This window comes from Strix aluco, chromosome 3 (genome assembly GCF_031877795.1).
Source record: "Strix aluco isolate bStrAlu1 chromosome 3, bStrAlu1.hap1, whole genome shotgun sequence".
Taxonomy (NCBI): Eukaryota; Metazoa; Chordata; class Aves; order Strigiformes; family Strigidae; genus Strix; species Strix aluco.
Window position 1 is genome coordinate 49,057,911 of NC_133933.1, and position 17,080 is coordinate 49,074,990.

Consider the following 17,080-nt stretch of genomic DNA (forward strand, 5'->3'; position numbering starts at 1 on the left):
ATGGCCTGGGAGTTTGGGTGTTGTGCTTGGTTTGCAAAATGTGATGTATTTACACTGTCAAGGCTTTGCCTGGGAAGCTGAAGAGATGCAAAGGGTTTAAATGTTGTGTGAACAAACCAGAGTGTTTTAAATATAACAGAGCACCGGTTTAAATCATGTGACTTGATAAGTAAATTTGCTCTTCAGTTAGTGTAGCTGATCAGGGAGCTGCTGGTCTGCGAATTGCTTGGTTAATTATAATATTGCTGTTTGTGCAGAGTACATAGACACCCTAGCTAGACTTGAAGGTCAGCTGTGGGCAGGGAAAGGTTTTGGAAAAAAAGCAGCAGGTTAACAGTGTCCCTACTGCTGAGCAGTTTGGGCTGACAGGTTCCTCCTCTTCCCTGGAGAGAAACCTTTTTGGAGAGGGGAGGAAAGGGAAATTGGAAAATTTGCAGGAGGGGGTAAAGGAAAGAATTAGGAAAGATGGTGGACTTCTCTGAGCATTGGGGCATTAAATGAGCTCTGATCCATGGCAATGTAAAGCACCTTCCTGGGCTGCACTACGTGGTTCCTGTGAGACTGGAAAGTGAGAGCATTTTTTGGCAAGTCAGAGGACATGGAGAGTGTGTGGTACCTCAGCTGACTCTCTTCAGCACCTGGTGGAACAGAGCCCTTTCCAGGGGAAACCGATACCAGTGTTTCATGGCAAATACCCATCCCAGTGAGAGAGGCCAGGATTTCATATAGGGGTTTCTCCCACTTTAGTGTTCTATGACTGATTTTATTTTGCCACTGAGGTATTCAGGGGCTTGTATTGTGGAGGTGTAAGTTTACATTGTAATTATTGCAGTTGTATTTTTATCCCCTCCCCCCTTTTTATCCTTATCCATTACATCAGTAGCATGAACAAATACACATCTTCAAGCAGAAATGGGTGTAATCCAGGGTGTCCAAGAAAGCGAGAGAGGTATTAGCAGTTTGTGGCATATATCGTGCTCTTTCATTATTTATCATTTCAAGGCAGGGAGTTAAGGTGTTTCCCAAGGCCATTCTGTCATCTGATAGCAATAACCGTTAGCATTATTATATACACTAATAAGTTAATTATGTTTTAAACCTCATAGATCAAGCATAACATTCCTTTTGTGTGTGTGCTTAAAAGATTCATTTTATGACTTATTTAGATTTTGACCAAATATATTGCAGGTGTATGACTGAGTATGTCTGTGTGTGCCTACCCACCTGCATGCGCATACATACCAGGGCTGGATGCATAATGGCCATGGTGATGAAAAGCAGTGTAGTAACACACCCACTCCTCTTCTTGTGTTCGGGAGCTATTTGTAGGGGAAACTATAGCCTGTCATCCTCTGGTTTTTTTCTCCATGTTAAATCTGCTCCTAAATATGCACATATATAAATATGGATGTGTAGCTGTACATATATATCCACATACACTCTCATTATACAAATGCACCTGCAAGATGTTGGTTTGTACATGTATTTCTATTCATGCACAAGCATTTTAAAGTATTGAAGGTGAGATACTGATGCATCATAGAAAAGAAAAGCAGTTCTCATGTCAAGCGTAAAAGAGTACAAGCACAAGACAAACACCACATTGGATTATGTGTCACAGTGTTAGCATTTGTGGAAGGTTCATTCCCTTTCATGGATCACCATCACAAAGTGCTACTTTTAATCCACTTAAATGCCATAGACCTTTATGATATGACACTTCTAGACTGTGATGGGGAGTTTTTCACCTGGACAATTGGTCCAAGCAGTGGACAGCTACTGTTTTTAAATAAGTGATAGCAATTCTAGTGGTGAATGAACCTTGTTTCATTCTTTCTCAATATACTAAGTGAATTCTTTTAAAATATGTATCCTCATCTTAAGTACCAACAGATATTTCACGGAAAAAGCCTTGAAAAATTCCTGGAGGACTAAAAGAAAAAAAATCCCAACAAAATTACTGGAAGCTGTGTGACTGAATTCTTTAAAAATCTCAGAAATAATATTCAGATTTAAGTTTATGTTCTGAAATAATCATGATTTCTGATTTCTTAAAATTAAGAACAATATGTAGACATTAACTTAGCATTGCAGAGACTTTCAGTGGAGAAGAAAAAATTCTTGCTGTTGCAAAACACGGAGGTGACTTGATTCAGTCTGAAATATGTGTTATCACTACTGTGATGTGCTATTTACAATATTGTTCATATTAAACAAAAATTTCAGGCCTGATTCTGTGAAGGGTTATGTGGAGGAATAAAAAAGAACATGGGATTTTATGCAGAATGGCTTAGTGTATTATAAATTTTATTCTTTACATATGTATGCTCCTCTGGTTGTAGGCAACGATGACAATAATCTCAACTCCATTTTTTATGAGCATTTGACAAGATCTCTGCAGGAGTCTCTTTGTGGAGATTTGATTCTGGGCCGCTGGGGAAACTACAACACAGGAGACTGTTTTATTCTGGCATCGGATTATTTAAATGCCTTTGTGCACTTGATCGAAATTGGAAATGGCCTTGTCACCTTTCAGCTCAGAGGGCTGGAATTTCGAGGTAAGGATCCCTGATGATGTAAATAACAACAAAAACGCCAACAAACCCTGTCTGGCTTTTTAATCTATCACAAGTCTGTAGTAGGACATAGAGTTTAAGGATCTTTCTCTCTCTTCTTTTTACAGATATTTGTCTGTCTGTGTAAAAGCTCTGTTATTCTTTGTATTGTTATTTGAATGACGATGTTTTGAAACCTAAACGTTAAGAAATTTGGAGTCATGTTCTGCAGTATCATAAGACTTTCAGAAAGAAGTCACGTTGAGTTATTTGCTTGGTTCACAGATCTTTCAGGTTATGCTTAGTTATGTTTTTTGAGATTACTGCTTTCCCTCAATAACCATGAAAACCGAAGTTGTTCTTAAAATTGTTCAACCCTCCAAAACTTGTATTTGAAAAAACCCCAAATTCCTCCCACCGAAAATACCCTGTGTCAGATCATGTAAGATGCCAGTGCTGAGATGGTCTCCATCACAGTAGAACAGGAGAGGAGAAGTCAGTCAGTCTTCATATTTCTCTTACTTGGGAACTGCTGAAGAAGGGACCTCACTTTCTTCTTGTTCAGTATATTCCTTTGTCTGGACACTTCTCTTTAAGGAATGGCAGTTGCATCCCCCTCCCTGGTGTGGCTTTTGTGAGGCCAGTTGCTCGTAGTGTCACACTCCTGTGCTTTTGTCTGTTGTCCCTAGAGTAGGAAGAAAAACGAAAGTAAAACCACAGAACTTTTAAACAGCTTTTAAATTCTGTTTATGCTACGCATGTTGGCTGCCTGGGTTTGTTGCTTGGGTTTGTAACCTTTCAAAGATACCACTTTGCAATTGCAGGTGATGGGAGTTTTGAAATCCCAGAGTAAACAGCTTCCCAGGCTCAAGGGTTGAGCATCTAATGGGCGATGAGGAGTGTATAATCAAGGTGACTTTTCAATAAGGTTGAGTATGAGAAAAGAGGAGACAGACTGGCTCTTTGAATGCACTTAGGTGTGGGAGGATTAGACTAGGAAATAACATGTGTGGGCTCAAGTCTTGACTCTGTGACAGACTCCCTTTAGGATGTTGAACAGGTTGTGGTAAATGCTTGATGTTCACTTTCCTTCCTCTCTGGTGGGGACAAAGATAACAATCCTGTATCTTAAGAAAAGTTATGTAGAAAACAGTAAACACCTGAAACAGCTTGGTATCGTAGTACCTGAAGAGATACTTATTCAGTACAAAGGCAAATTGTAGGAAAAAGCAACTGGAAAGGAAGAGAAAGAACTTGTTTATCAGCCTTATAATTTCTTGTTGTTCATGATGATGTATGTGTTGCTCTGGCTTTCTTCAACTTCAGAGACATCTGTGCAAGTATTATGTTCTCCTTGTGTGCCCCTAAGGTAAGTAGTGGTGCTGCTCTGTCACGGATAAGTACTGAGGTTAAGTACCCTATAGAGTCCACAGGTGGAAAGCTTTTTTTTTGGGTAGATTTGGAATTTGCTATTACTTCTTTCAAATCCAGGCCAAACAAATGCAGCTTTATGTTGTTCTGCAAGAACAGTTCAATAGTGTGGCAGTTCAAATCTCTTAGTTACAGTACCACTGGTTTCACAGGCAGGTAAATCTCTGAGATAATTTATCTTTTTTTTTTTTTTTTTTTTTTTTTGACAGTTTTAGTCAGCTTGTCATTTTTGGTTCCTCTTAGGTTGCTCACAGTTTTAATCCTTTATGGAAACTTTCTGAAACAAAAAAATAGTTCGTTCATTTCTGCAGATCCGAAAAGAAAAGTGACTTCCAGGAAGGATTTATGTATGTTAAAGAAGAGACATATCTTGAACAATGTTGACATTTTGTTCAGATTTGTTGGGATTTTGAGTAAGTAGGACCATGTACATTTCCATTAACTTGAAGAAAATTATCTTTGCTGATCATCCTTTTCTGTTAAAATAGTTCACTGTAGGATGTGAAACAAACAGAAGAAAGAAATCTGACTTTCATTCTTAAATTACATGAGTTTTGTGAGTGGTTTTTTTCCTTTATGCAGTTGCCATCAACTGCTGGGTTGCCCTCCATCATCACCATCCCCAGGCAGTTCAAGAAAAGTAAATCTTAGAAAAAGATGAAAAAATGCAAGAGAATCCTCAAACCACATGCTAGCTGGGTAACAAGATCAGAGGCCTAGCAGACGGGCTTAATGAACTGGAAGTTGAACGGTGAACAACTGGATAGTTTAGTTGCAAAGTGGTTTGGGAAGACTTTGTTTGACTGAGCCAGGATGGTTCATTACCAAGCGAGTGCCGTTTTGCATTTGGATCTGAGAGCAAAGCTCAAAAATTGCTGTGTGCCACCTGTCAGGGCATCTCTGTATTCCCTAAAAATCACAGTCTAACTAACTAAATGAGTCTGGAAACTGACATTTCCATGCAGATTGCCTAACACTGTTCAGTGTTAGTACTGTAGCTATTTGCTTTGTGAATAAATCCAATGTGTCTGCTGGCTGCAACAGGTCTTTAAATTCAGCTGGGGCTGAGACCCGCAGCCTCTCATGTGTTTCATGAGTTGCCATTTAGAGACAGCTGAGTTGTCATCAGGAAGATCCCCTTTTCCAGTCTCTCATGATCCTCAGGAGGAGACTGGCAGCCTGTAAAGCAGCTCCATTACCTGAGTGTTCAAAAGACCTGGACCAAGAAGGCGACAGCAAACGGTGAACTGGGAAAGCACAGACAAGTTACTGGATGAAGAGAGGAGTGGGAAAATGGGAATGGGAATCTCACCTAGATTATCTCATATTCAGTACAAATCCAGTCCCCTATTCCTCCTCACCCTCAGAGTATCACCAGGGGAAGAGATTCCCCAATACTAGAAGGAGAGGAAAAGGGTGGAATTGGGAGGAAAATGGACTCCCCCTGTTCTCTTCTCTGAACTCACTGGATGATGCTATTCCAAGAATAAGAGAAAATGTGTAGTTTGTGTCCTCACAGACATGGTATGTAAGGAAGGTTTCTCCTTTCTCCAGCTTTCAGAATATTTTCTCCTGGTAAAGGACATATTATGGGAAGAGAAACTAGGAGTGTGTGAGTATTGTTATTACATAGTTTGGCCTGGAGCAAAGAAGCCATGTAGGATTGAGTAAAGGAACATACCTGAGGAAAGAAGAGCTCAAATACGTAGCATTTGATATGCCTTGTGAAAGTTGAACCCCACTGTAATGTGCAGAATGGGTGCCAGGGAAACCACATGAATTGCAAACCTGCTTAAGGATGGAGTAGGAGGAACAGAGGATCCCAGAGGGGAACCAGGCACAAGCCAGATGAGATGGATCTGCCTGACACAGACTATAACAGGAGCTTCATGGACTGCAGAGTGTGGGCAGGTAGTCTGCTGTGTGCCCAGTGGAGACTTGCTGAGGTGTGGTGTGTTGACACCAGAGGCTTGGTGGTTTCTCCAGGTAGCCCATGAGGGCTGGTGTGCTTTAGATAAACTGTGCTGCAGTACCATGCCCTTCCTGTAACAGGTTTTGTCCTTGTGTCCACAAGGAGCCAGGCTGCTCTGGTGAGGCTGTAGGCCTTACGCAAGGGTGCCCAGACACAGACCCTAAGTCTAAGTAAAAGGAGCCAGAAGGGCTGACGTGAAGGCAGAGGCTTCATAAAGGGATGGGCTGTCCCAAGGAAGCATTGTGAAAGCTGAGACTGAGCTGAAGCTCTTCCTTGGAAGGTTTTCTTTGCTCCTTCCTTTGAGCGGGATCACTGCTTGCAGGGGCAGGAGGTTAGAGCGGACTGCCCCCCAGCAGCACCAAGAGCCATCTCCTGTGTGGACTAGTCACTTCTTCCCCATTTCAAATCTCACAAATGGCTGGTGTGGGGTACAACTGAACACAGTAGGATTTTTTTCTGCAAACTGCCCTGGGAGAACCTGGTGGTTACGAAGTCAGGAGACAGTTGTTAAGCACTACGATCATTTCCTCTGACTTGGGCATTTTACATTCCTATTTTTAGTTCTCTGGTCATGCACTGTTTTTCACATAGGACCCTGATTCCTTTCATTGTACAGAATGGTTTCCCACAAAGAGGAAAAAAAGAGCTAGAGGAGGAACTTGAAATCTGTAATTTTTTGAGCTTTGGCTGCTTAACTTCAATTTCAAACAAGTAATTTTAATTGAGGGCCCTAAAAATCTGCTGTTCCTTAAATTGGAAGTCTATGTTTGCTTTGGAAATGAGTGAATCACAACAGTGTGCTCTGTGTCTGTGACTGTTTTCTGTTTATGAGTAAACCCAAAGCAATATTTGCATTGTGGAGCTCTGGGTTTTCCTATGGGTGTTTCTCATTGTGGTAGCTGAAAAGCTGTGCTGGCAATACTGCCACAGTAGTGCCCAAAGAAGGGGTCATAGACTCTTCTGAATTTAAGTGTACTGCAGGCAGGAAGTACTGCCTTCCCAGTTTGTGGTCCAGCCTAATTGAGAGTTGGCGTTATAGATGACTGATCCAGATGCCTTTCTAACTGTGTGTAGTAGAAGCATTTGGCTCAGCTTTTAAATGAAAAAAACCAACTAAACCCCTGCAGACAGGGTAAGAAGATACAGACTGGGCAGACTGAAAGAAGTCAGTAAAGCTGGGATTCCTCTCATGCATCTTTAGCCCTGTTCAAATTAAACACCTTGTATGAATTGGTTCTTCATTCTCACTTTCTATGGACAGAGAGGGGATGTGCCTCCATCATGTCATCCATCCTGTGTGTAAAGCAAGGGGGAGCCTCAGTACCTCCAGGCATTGAGAGGAGATGCCCAACTCTCCCTTACTGAAAATGAAGAAGGGGTGGTAATGAGCTCAGTCTAGGTGAAAACTTCCAGGTAGCTGCACGTTGGTGTGGGGAAATTAAGCTCTTCGGTAACTTAACTCTACTGTCTGTGTTAAACTGCAGGGGTATGCTAAAAGCAGCCTGCCAGAAGAAATGGATAATGTATCATATAATTTGAAAGGAAGAGACAAGGGAAAACCCACAATCGGGGAACAAGCAGAAAGAGTGTCAAAATATCTAGCTCCCCCGAGTTCCCTCTAGAACAAGGAAGACTTGAAATATTTTTCTGTTTAGTCTGTGCCTCTACAAAATGTCTTCTGGAGAATATCCAGTTAGGTGTTACTTGTGCAGAAATTACTTACGGATGGTGATGCTGAAATCTTGAGGAGCTATTTCCTCTAACTCATGCCCGCTATTCTTCAATCATGTAATTAACTTCTAAATCTCTGATGTGATTTTTTGTTACTGCATGTTGCACGTGCAATATTCATGCTTCACTTGGAACTTCATTAGATGAATCAAGGAAAGAAGCGCAGAGCAGACACAGATGTAATTGTATGTAGTGGAAGGCAGCTGTGACAGCAGGATGGGATCACCTGTGGGGCTTTCTCTGTGTTAGCTAGCTGATTTCCCACACAAAATGGTGTATGAATGCAGCCAGTTTAGGGTATACACTTCAGGCACAGAATGTCGTCTAAGGAGTAAGGACAGTTACTCATTTCTGCAGTGTATGTGTATGCTGTATAGTTTTATTACAGTAGCAATTACATGACCAGTGTAAGGAATATTTATTGGTGTTTGTTTTTTGTGTCTGAAGGCTCTGTAGCACTAGCAAGAATCATTCTTGATTTAAAGAGTGGTTGCAACTTTCACTTTTTGCTTTTACAAATCACTTCTTGTTGTTGGGAAATAGCAGTGCCCACCTTCATGTCTTTCCTGAGACCACACTTGAAGTACGTTCAGTGTATGCACCAGACCATTTAAAGGTATCGATAAATTACAAGTTCAAAGAAAGACAGCCATTTTTAACACATCTCTTTGCAGAAAAGGTTAAAAAACAAATGTACATTAATTGTGGGAAAGAACAAAGGCTGAGAGACACAATGCTCAGAAATATTGGAGGCATGAACAGAAAGGATGCAAAGGGATTTCTTTAATTTTGGTGATTTAATTGGGAAGAATGGCATGAAACAGGGAAGAGGATACTTTGTTGAATGCAGGGAATCTGTGATGTACAAGTCTTCCTAATAATGCTCCAGCAGTCTAAGCCATCTATGAATTTCAAATAGGCTTAGAAGAGTTTCTGTAACACAAACTAGAATAGGTATTTGATGTTTTTTCCCTTTCCTCCCTTTCACAATTTTATATGTGTATATGGGTGTACTGGAGAAGACTTCTGGAAGGAAAGGGAATGTTGTTAGGTGCACTGCAACATTTTTATTGAGAAAAAGTCTTTGCCAGAAACAAAATGTTGTTTCTTGCATTGCACTCCAAAAGAGGTGAAATGAGAGGGTTTCGTGGTGTTTGGTAGCTGAAAGTTTAACAACTAGCATCCTTAGAGAATGCGTTCTTCCACCTGGGCTTCCATAATGTGTCTCTGTGGCCCAAGAAAAGGAAAAGTTTCTGAGGAGAGGAGATGCCTGTTATTAGACTAACTGATCTGATTTGAAAACCAGACTATTTTTCAGGCATACAAGCACCTGAAGCAGCTGAAAACCAAACCACAGTTTTATAACTAATACCTTTGATGTTTGAGAAATTGATACATCTTTTAAGTCCTGAGATTTTTCTTTGAAACAACCTGAGACTATCAGAGCCTGTAAATTACTATTCTTAATCCCAATTCCAGAAGGAAAAGAGCAGGAATGAGCCAAAACAGTTGCTAGTTTCCAGAACATGCTCCATTTGGGAGCTCAGTTTACTCCTTTTTGAAGTATTTGTTTTTCTGTGTTTCTAGAGCTAGATATGATGCTTTTTTTTCAGGAGAGGATGGCCTTTCAATGGCTGTAATTATGATCTTAGTGCTTCCTTTGGGTGAGAACTTGCTGCTTATCGAGCTGCTATCCTGAGCCTTATCCATCAGAATTTGGGAATACTCAGATTTGCAGCAGAGCTTGATGGAGCAGAGTCAGATGTTTCCAGTGTACTGCATTTATTTGTAATTTAAATATAAAATCCCCTAGTCCAAAACTGGTCGTTGGGGTCACAGAGTTTAAAGCTTGAAGTGCCTAATACAGGAGAGTGATTTATGATCTTCTTAACATCTTTGCTTTGGGGTTAGTGCATGAGCCCTATGAATCCTTTCTCTGTACATTGACACCGTAGTTGCTTATTATATGTCAGCAATCCTTAGTGCTCAAGATATCGCTATCTTCAGCCACAATAATTATTCCCCATTCTGGATGTGTTGTTAAACTGAAATGTTTTATGGAACTTAAAACGGGATTTTCTTTCTGCCCCTTTCAGAACTGAAAAATGCTTTTCACTTACTGAGTTTTCAAAATTGGATTCAAAAGCACACTTTGATTTCAGCCTTAAGTTCTAGAAGGCTGGGGTGGTCATTTAGGTATATTTTAGGTATCCTCTAGAAGCAAGATAACAGTCTTCAGTTTCACTTTTCCCATTTCCATTTAGGTCAGATCATTCTGGCAGAGCACGGGTCAGTCCTCAAATCCTGATGCATCAGGAAAATAGAAAGAGCTCCAAGTTCTCACCCTGGTTTTCTCCTGAGCTCACATAGAGTGACCTTGCTTTGTTCAGCTGACAATGTTTTTGCATTGATGGGTTTTTGGCAACCATCTAGTATTAGATATCTTACAAATTAATTGGTCTCATCTACACTAGCAAGGATCACAGTGAATGTCTAAGCTTGAGTGAAGCGCAAGAGCTTATTTTCTTTCTACTGCAGAAAGAAATGTGAAAAAAATGTTTTCTATCAGATTTTAAAATTACTAATTACCAGTGAAAACATTTTCCTGTATTTTAATATTCAATGGCACTACACTTAATTACATTGCAGAACTGAAGTGCACGTTCTGCTCCCTGCTCTTTGATTTTATGAATAATTCTCTCAGAGTGGCTTGAACTTTATAATTTTTTGAGAAGCAATATAAAAATTGTCATTTAAATCATCAGCTTATAACATATACACAAAAGTTTAGGGTTACCCTTCTGTAAAAAATGTACATAAATGCTTAACTTCATTTACTGTGACTTGTCCCTTTTGGCTCAATGCATAAAGCTGAGCACATGCTCTTAGTCTCTGCAGTACCCACGTCTAGAGTAATGAACCAAAAGGATTGATGTAGGCACTGGTGAAATGAAATTTCAGAGTAGCATGCAAATCTGTGGCATTGAAGTCCAGCCAGTGCATTATGGATTAAAGTAAGGCTCAATTAAAGACAAAAGAAAATGACTGACAGTCTTTCTAGAACTGACTGCAAGAATTGGGGAGAACCAACGTGTACTTGAGCATCAAGCTTGCATTTTGTCTTTGCAGACTTGAGTCCTTTTACTAGATATCATTTGGAAATACTAATCAGCAGCATGATGATAGGAATAGAAATTCAGTGTTTTGTCAGAGCACTGGCCATGGCTCAGATTAAATTTAACAGGGATACTCCAGAGGCTCTGCAAGCAGTCAAGACACCAAATCCCCGAGGTGGTAGTACCCAAGTCCATCAAACAGCTCTTGTTAAGCAAGTGCATGTTTGACAGTTGTTGAAGAGCACAGCCCTGATTTCATTCTTTGGAATAAATCTGCAAAATGACCACATGAGCTCCTTTGGTTGCTTTTCTAATAAGTTGGTCCCAGTTAGAATGACTCTCACTCCCTAAGTTCAATGTGGATTGTGCCCACTGTAATATAATTTTAACTTTAGTTGATTAAAATCACCTAACAAAGATGGCTTGGAGACATTTTTACCTGTTGAATTAGCTGAGAATGCAAATAATTGTTCTGGCATCTTCTTCTGTTTGTTATGCATGTGATGACAGCTTCCCTCAAACACTGAGGGCCTCTTAAATTCACCTATTGTTTGCCTTGCCATCTTCTTTAGGGCCCATATTTTACAAAATATGTGGATTAAGAAAACTGGTAATTACAGAATCTGCAGTAATAGCATTTGGTATTTACTAATAGAGAAAATACAGAGAGCACATAGAAACAGTCAGCATTCCATAGGAATGAAATGTGTTATTTCCATACGAAAAGAAAAAAAAGTTATTTAAGAATAGAGTTACATAGACTGAGCAAAGCCATCTTCAATTCCCTTAGCTGTAAGGGGATCAGTGGCAGTTGTTTATTAAGCTTGTGTTTTTCATCACTTACAAACATTTGGTAATACTTAATTTAGCACCTGGGATGAAGATGTATCTTCTCTTAAATTCAGTTTAATATTGAGAGACCTCTAAACTTTAAAAAATAAACATAACAGCAATAGCAACAGCACAAGCATGGAGTAGTTATTTTACTCTTTTTGAGCTATGTACAAAGGAATATGCCTTTCCCTACTTCAGTTTGAGTACGATATCTTTTGACTTGACTTCAGAAAAGCATCCACTGACCCAAAGCAGTTGCTGCTTTTTTTGCTGTTGAGCAGTAAGTGTTAATTCATGTAGAAATCTGTGAAATATGAAGCAGAAGCAGTCCAGTTCATGTCAGGTCCGACTGGAAATGTCAGTTTGATAGGTCATGTTTTGTACTTTGTGGCAGTGTTGAAAGGAAAGATGTTTATATTTGGGTGACTTGAAGACATTTAATAATTTGTCACATTGTGTATCCCTGAAGTTCAAGGAGGAATACATATCAGTGTGTGAGCAACACTGGGTACACAGTGTAAATTTTAACTCATAGAAAACTGGATGGAGAACACTGAAATATACTGGATCTTTCGCCCCCAATCTCTTAGGGCTGCAATCCTGTTTTTTTCTCACACGTTTCCTTCAGATCTTTCTATTCTTCTTTTTTCTTGTATGTTTTTGCTTGCTGGATACATTTTAGAAGGTGTACAGGCAAAAAAGAGAAGGTGATAACCAATACTTTAACATATTTTGTAAAGCTTTTCTTAGTGCAGAGAAAGGAATATTTTCTGGGTGCTACTTCTGTTGGTACAAACTAAAGTCCACAGGTTGTTGGCCAGACACTTGTGGTGGAACCAGGATAGACAGTCAAGGGCACAGAAACTGTCATGACGCTCCACAGAAAGGCCTTTGGGATGCTGCCTTGCTCCAGGCTCTCTTTCAGGGTGTTGGCAAACTGCAGGGAATTGGAGCTGACGCTGTATTCTTTCCTGGTCCAACGTTCAGATGATGAACATAGCCAAATTCTTCTCCCATTTACAGCGACACAACAGAACAGGTCTGTTGGTCCTGGCGGTGGGGGTTCATAGCTGTTGCACTGCAGCGCAGCGTCTAGCACTTTCCTCTCCTATTGAGACCGTTTGGAAGCTGACGGAGCCAGCTCTCTTATGGGGTGATACTGAACCTTTGGCGGAAGGCCCATGTGAGACATATGTGTAACTTGCATCATAGGAGATGGCCTTGAAAGATGATTTATGTACAAATTCAGTGGAGAGTAAGTTCTGCAACAGCCCACAGAGAGTAAATTTTAAAAGATCCATACACTGAGAACATAGAACTCATCTATTTTGAGAACAGAGTGGGAAGCACATGAGTGTCCACCTTGGTTTTGATTTGTAGTGCCCTACATGGTGTAGAAACCACATTCATAAATTTCAAATCCCAAAGGGCTCTGCTTGACTGTCTAGTGTGCACAGCACTGGCCAGAAATTCAGAGTCTGGTGAGCAGATATATATTATTGTTTCTGCATCTGCCTCATGACTTCTTTTTGAGTTAACATATCTTTTTCAGAAAGATTTACACTATTTTGATCTAAAGCCTGTTTAATAGGCTAATTAGAAAGCTTTTCTGTCCTCATGGTGTACTGCCACTAGTCCTATTCATTAGAGATGTCTGATCCAGAGTAGCTTTTATAGCGGTGGGAGAGAGAACATCCTGGTGGATGTTATTTTTGGAACCTGCTTTCCAAGATAGTTTGCTAAACCCCAGATTTTACAAGTGCTCTGGCACACTGTAAAACCTTTGTTTGCATCCTGTATGTTATTTGAAGAAGCAGACTGAGACTTGGATCAATTTGTTTAATGTGCCTGATGGAGCGAGACTCTTTAGTGTTGCTTCCTGGTGAGTTTTTATTAAGGCAGAATATGTAGTCTGTAGTTTAGCTCAGCTCAGAACCATTAGGCCTAGAACATCAGATCAGGCCCTTTTGGCTTTTAAAGGTGATGGTAAATAAGTAATGTACAGCTCTTTGTTTGCTACTGCACATGGATCAATTGGCACATCTAAGTTGTTGCCGTAGCTCTATTAGATTTTTGCTAAGTGCGTGGAGCCTTCAATCATACTTTTTCAGCTTGGAAGAAGTCCTTTGTTTCCTCATCCCCCAATAACTGGCAGCATACTCTCTTTTTCTCACTGCCAAGGGACATATTGCCAGCAGAGAGAAGTGGAAGCTATAACAGAAGGAGATGAAGACAATGAAGGCTGCTGCTGTTGTAAGCCCGGGCACTTGCCTCACTTGTTATCATGTAATGCAGCCTTTAACCTCCGATGGCTGACGTGGGAAATAACACGAACCCAGTACATCCTGGAAGGGTATAGCATCATTGATAACAACGCTGCAACAATGCTGCAAGTGTTCGATCTGCGGAGAATACTTATCAGATACTATATAAAGGTAAACTCTTTGATAAAGTGTACTTCATTCCTAGGCAGGTTTGTCAAATAGAATGCTGACTGTCTATAGAAGAAAGAGTGTTTGAAGTTTTTGGCTTTATATTTATTCATCTGCACTACTGGCAGTCAGACTGATTTGATGTTAGATAGGGATAATTAATTCATATCTCCCTTTGCTACATTTGATTCTGACCACTTACAGTTAGTACAGAAAATCGCAGGCATGCTTAAGCAGAAATCAAGAAGGTGAGTTAACATCCTTTAGCGATAAAGTGAGAGGAAGCATTCTTACAAAGCAAAACTCACTGACAGTTTGTTATTTCTTCTTGACTTGGCCTTTCCTCTGTTTTTTCTGGCAAAAAAAAAAAGATCAACAAGCATGAAGTTCTTGGGAAATCTCTGAAGAGCTGTTTCTCAAATGTGCTTTTTTAGTAGTACAAACCTCCTTCTTACCTGCTGTTTTATATATATACCACAACACATTTGAAGTTGTTGTATTCCATTGATTAAACAGCAGTTCCTTTACATCACTTCTATATTTGCAGTTATTAAGATCACAATGACCACAAGATAATCATTTGTCAAAATAATTGAACCTTATAGTCTAGCAAGACATCTCCATCCTGTGCCAAACAGTTTCCAGTCCAGCAAATGAAGAAATTGCTGAGCTTTATTGTCTTCTACTGAAACAAGAGCCAAATGCTGCCTCCTATGCCAGTGGTACTACCATGAAGCCACTCACTAAAGCTTCCAACCATCCCTGACATCTCCTTCCTACTTACATCTCTGCAATTGTGAAAATCTTGTCAACCTTAGAGAGAGACCTGTTGTAAATAAATTAATCACCTTTTTTTGCAAGTGAGCCAATGCAGTAAAAACAAGATCATTGCCTCACAAAGCTGCTTTGATCATCCAGTCGATTACTTTGTGAAATAATTTTACAGGCAATAGGGCCTGGTAACCAACCTGCTTTGTTTAATTAACTAATTAGAAACAAAACTGCACGCGAGCATGATTTTTTTGTCTTAGAAGGGGGTTTTGTGGCTATAAATTAAATTGTTTTTAAGCAATTTATCTAAACTAAGAAAAACAAACCCTTATTTAAACTGAAATGAATATGTTACTACAATTGCTTCACTTTACTTTAAAAGGCAACCTGAATAACCTGAACATAAACTGAAGCAAGCTGATAGATGACTCAGCTTTTGATGGTGTATGAGACTGAAAAAAATCCCAGTCTCAACTGCAATCAAATCAGCAGCTTATTAGTTTAAAGCAGTGGAGAACCGTGTTTTGTAAACTGGAACTTAGTGCCTTTAAATCGACTAATATGTAGAGGACTTGTGTAAAGTGTGAGGTTCATCACATGGGAAGTAAAACTTAACCAAAAGGTAGTTCAGGGCTTCAGGTTTTGGACATACCTGAGAAGAAGCTGACAAGATGGCTTAGACAAACTTTTGTCCCAGTGTGATACAGGTGTGGTTAATTGATCCTGTTTTGAGTAAAAAGGAGGTGGTTTAAAGGATCTCCACACTACTGAGGTATGCTATAGCTCCATCTCCACTGTATGCAGATTTTGTTAATGCCACCACCTATGGGTTCGAAGGTGCGAAAATTCAATCTCTTTTGGTTGGATTTAGTTGAGCCAGTACTATAACACTGCATCGACAGATCTTCATTCTCAGAAAGGTGTCAGTCTTTTAATCTACTTCTCTTCTTCGGGAAGGATGAACAGAAAATAATAATAACCTGTTGGCAGCTTCAATATTAGCCTGGGCTGGGGCTCCCTTCAGTGAAGGGAGAGTGCGCTCAGGAGATCCCTTCCTTAGAATGACACTTCCAAAAAGAAAGCTATTATGGAGATTTTCTTCTCGTATTCTTCAAGTTACTCATTTCTTCCATAAACAGGATGTTTGATAAGATTTGGTAAAATCCTTAGTACAGCCTTGGAAGGTGCGAAGATTATATTATGTATCAGATCTGCTTTTACCCCGTTTATTTAGTACTTACATGCAGATAATATCAGAAACAGAGGTGAGAATTCATTCCTTCCCCAGCTTGCTCTTATGAGGGAATCTTGAGCTGTAAAGACCCTGCGGAATTTCACTGTGAACATTTTAAAGCCCTGACACATTCTTTTTAACTGTGTAGGAGACTAATTGTGAGAAGAACTCTAGTTAATGCAGTCTTCAGGTCACATATATCACAAGCACGGAAAACACTTAGGCTGGAGTTTCTGCAGCACTTCCATTGCACTGAGCATTTGGAGTGCTTCTAGTTTATTCTTTGCAGCTTACAATATTGTAAATATTTACCATATTATTTCTGAATTGCCATATAGTTGCGGATGTACTTGTGCACAAAACATATCTAGGAAGAGCTACTAAGTAGAATTTAATTAGGTGACAGAAGTTTTTGCTATTTCTATGTCTGATTGCGAGTCTGATTTTTTTTTTCTCAGCTGTATCTGCTGCTTTGTAAACACAGGTGAGAGTAATAATTCTCTATTTTGAAAATCAACGAAGAGCCTGCTTTGTTTCAGTTCTCCTATCCTTCAAGAATAATTACCATTTTGGTCTTTTAAACAATGAGTTGCACTGAGCGTCTTATTCCTAATGTATTTATTTCATTTGCAGTTTCACTGGCAGCCTAGAAAGGCCTGTATTTCTTCTTATAAAAGGATTTTTATTCTCCACAAATAAAGTGGGTCAGCTTCTGTAGCCCTTCTGCATACATTTTGAAATCATTTCCTGCCCAACTACTGTGATATTTTTCCCTTGTGTCTCCTCCATCTCTTCTCAATATATTCTTATTTAAACATCTTTTAGTATTCAAGAAGTCTGGATTCACTAAGCACTGTGTTTTCAGCTCCTATTGTTTCTGCCTGCATCTTTTTAAAAGAGTGTATTGTTCTCCACATGCCAAGAAATTAAGGGTCCATCCTCAGTCTGTATCTGTCTGACTTGTCTTTTTCCTCTGGAGCTTAATTTTCCTCTTGTTTGTGTAT

General features: G+C 39.7%; 1 protein-coding gene across 2 annotated transcripts in view; it reads left to right on the forward strand.

Annotated features, from left to right (window-relative positions):
• PCNX2 (pecanex 2) overlaps positions 1-17,080 on the forward strand; it is a 160,742-nt gene that overhangs the window by 121,165 nt on the left and 22,497 nt on the right. For both annotated transcript variants that reach the window (XM_074818460.1, XM_074818461.1), the window contains 2 exons: positions 2,343-2,558; positions 13,821-14,074. In XM_074818460.1, the coding sequence (XP_074674561.1) occupies positions 2,343-2,558; positions 13,821-14,074 (470 nt within the window). The remainder of the gene's footprint in view (positions 1-2,342; positions 2,559-13,820; positions 14,075-17,080) is intronic.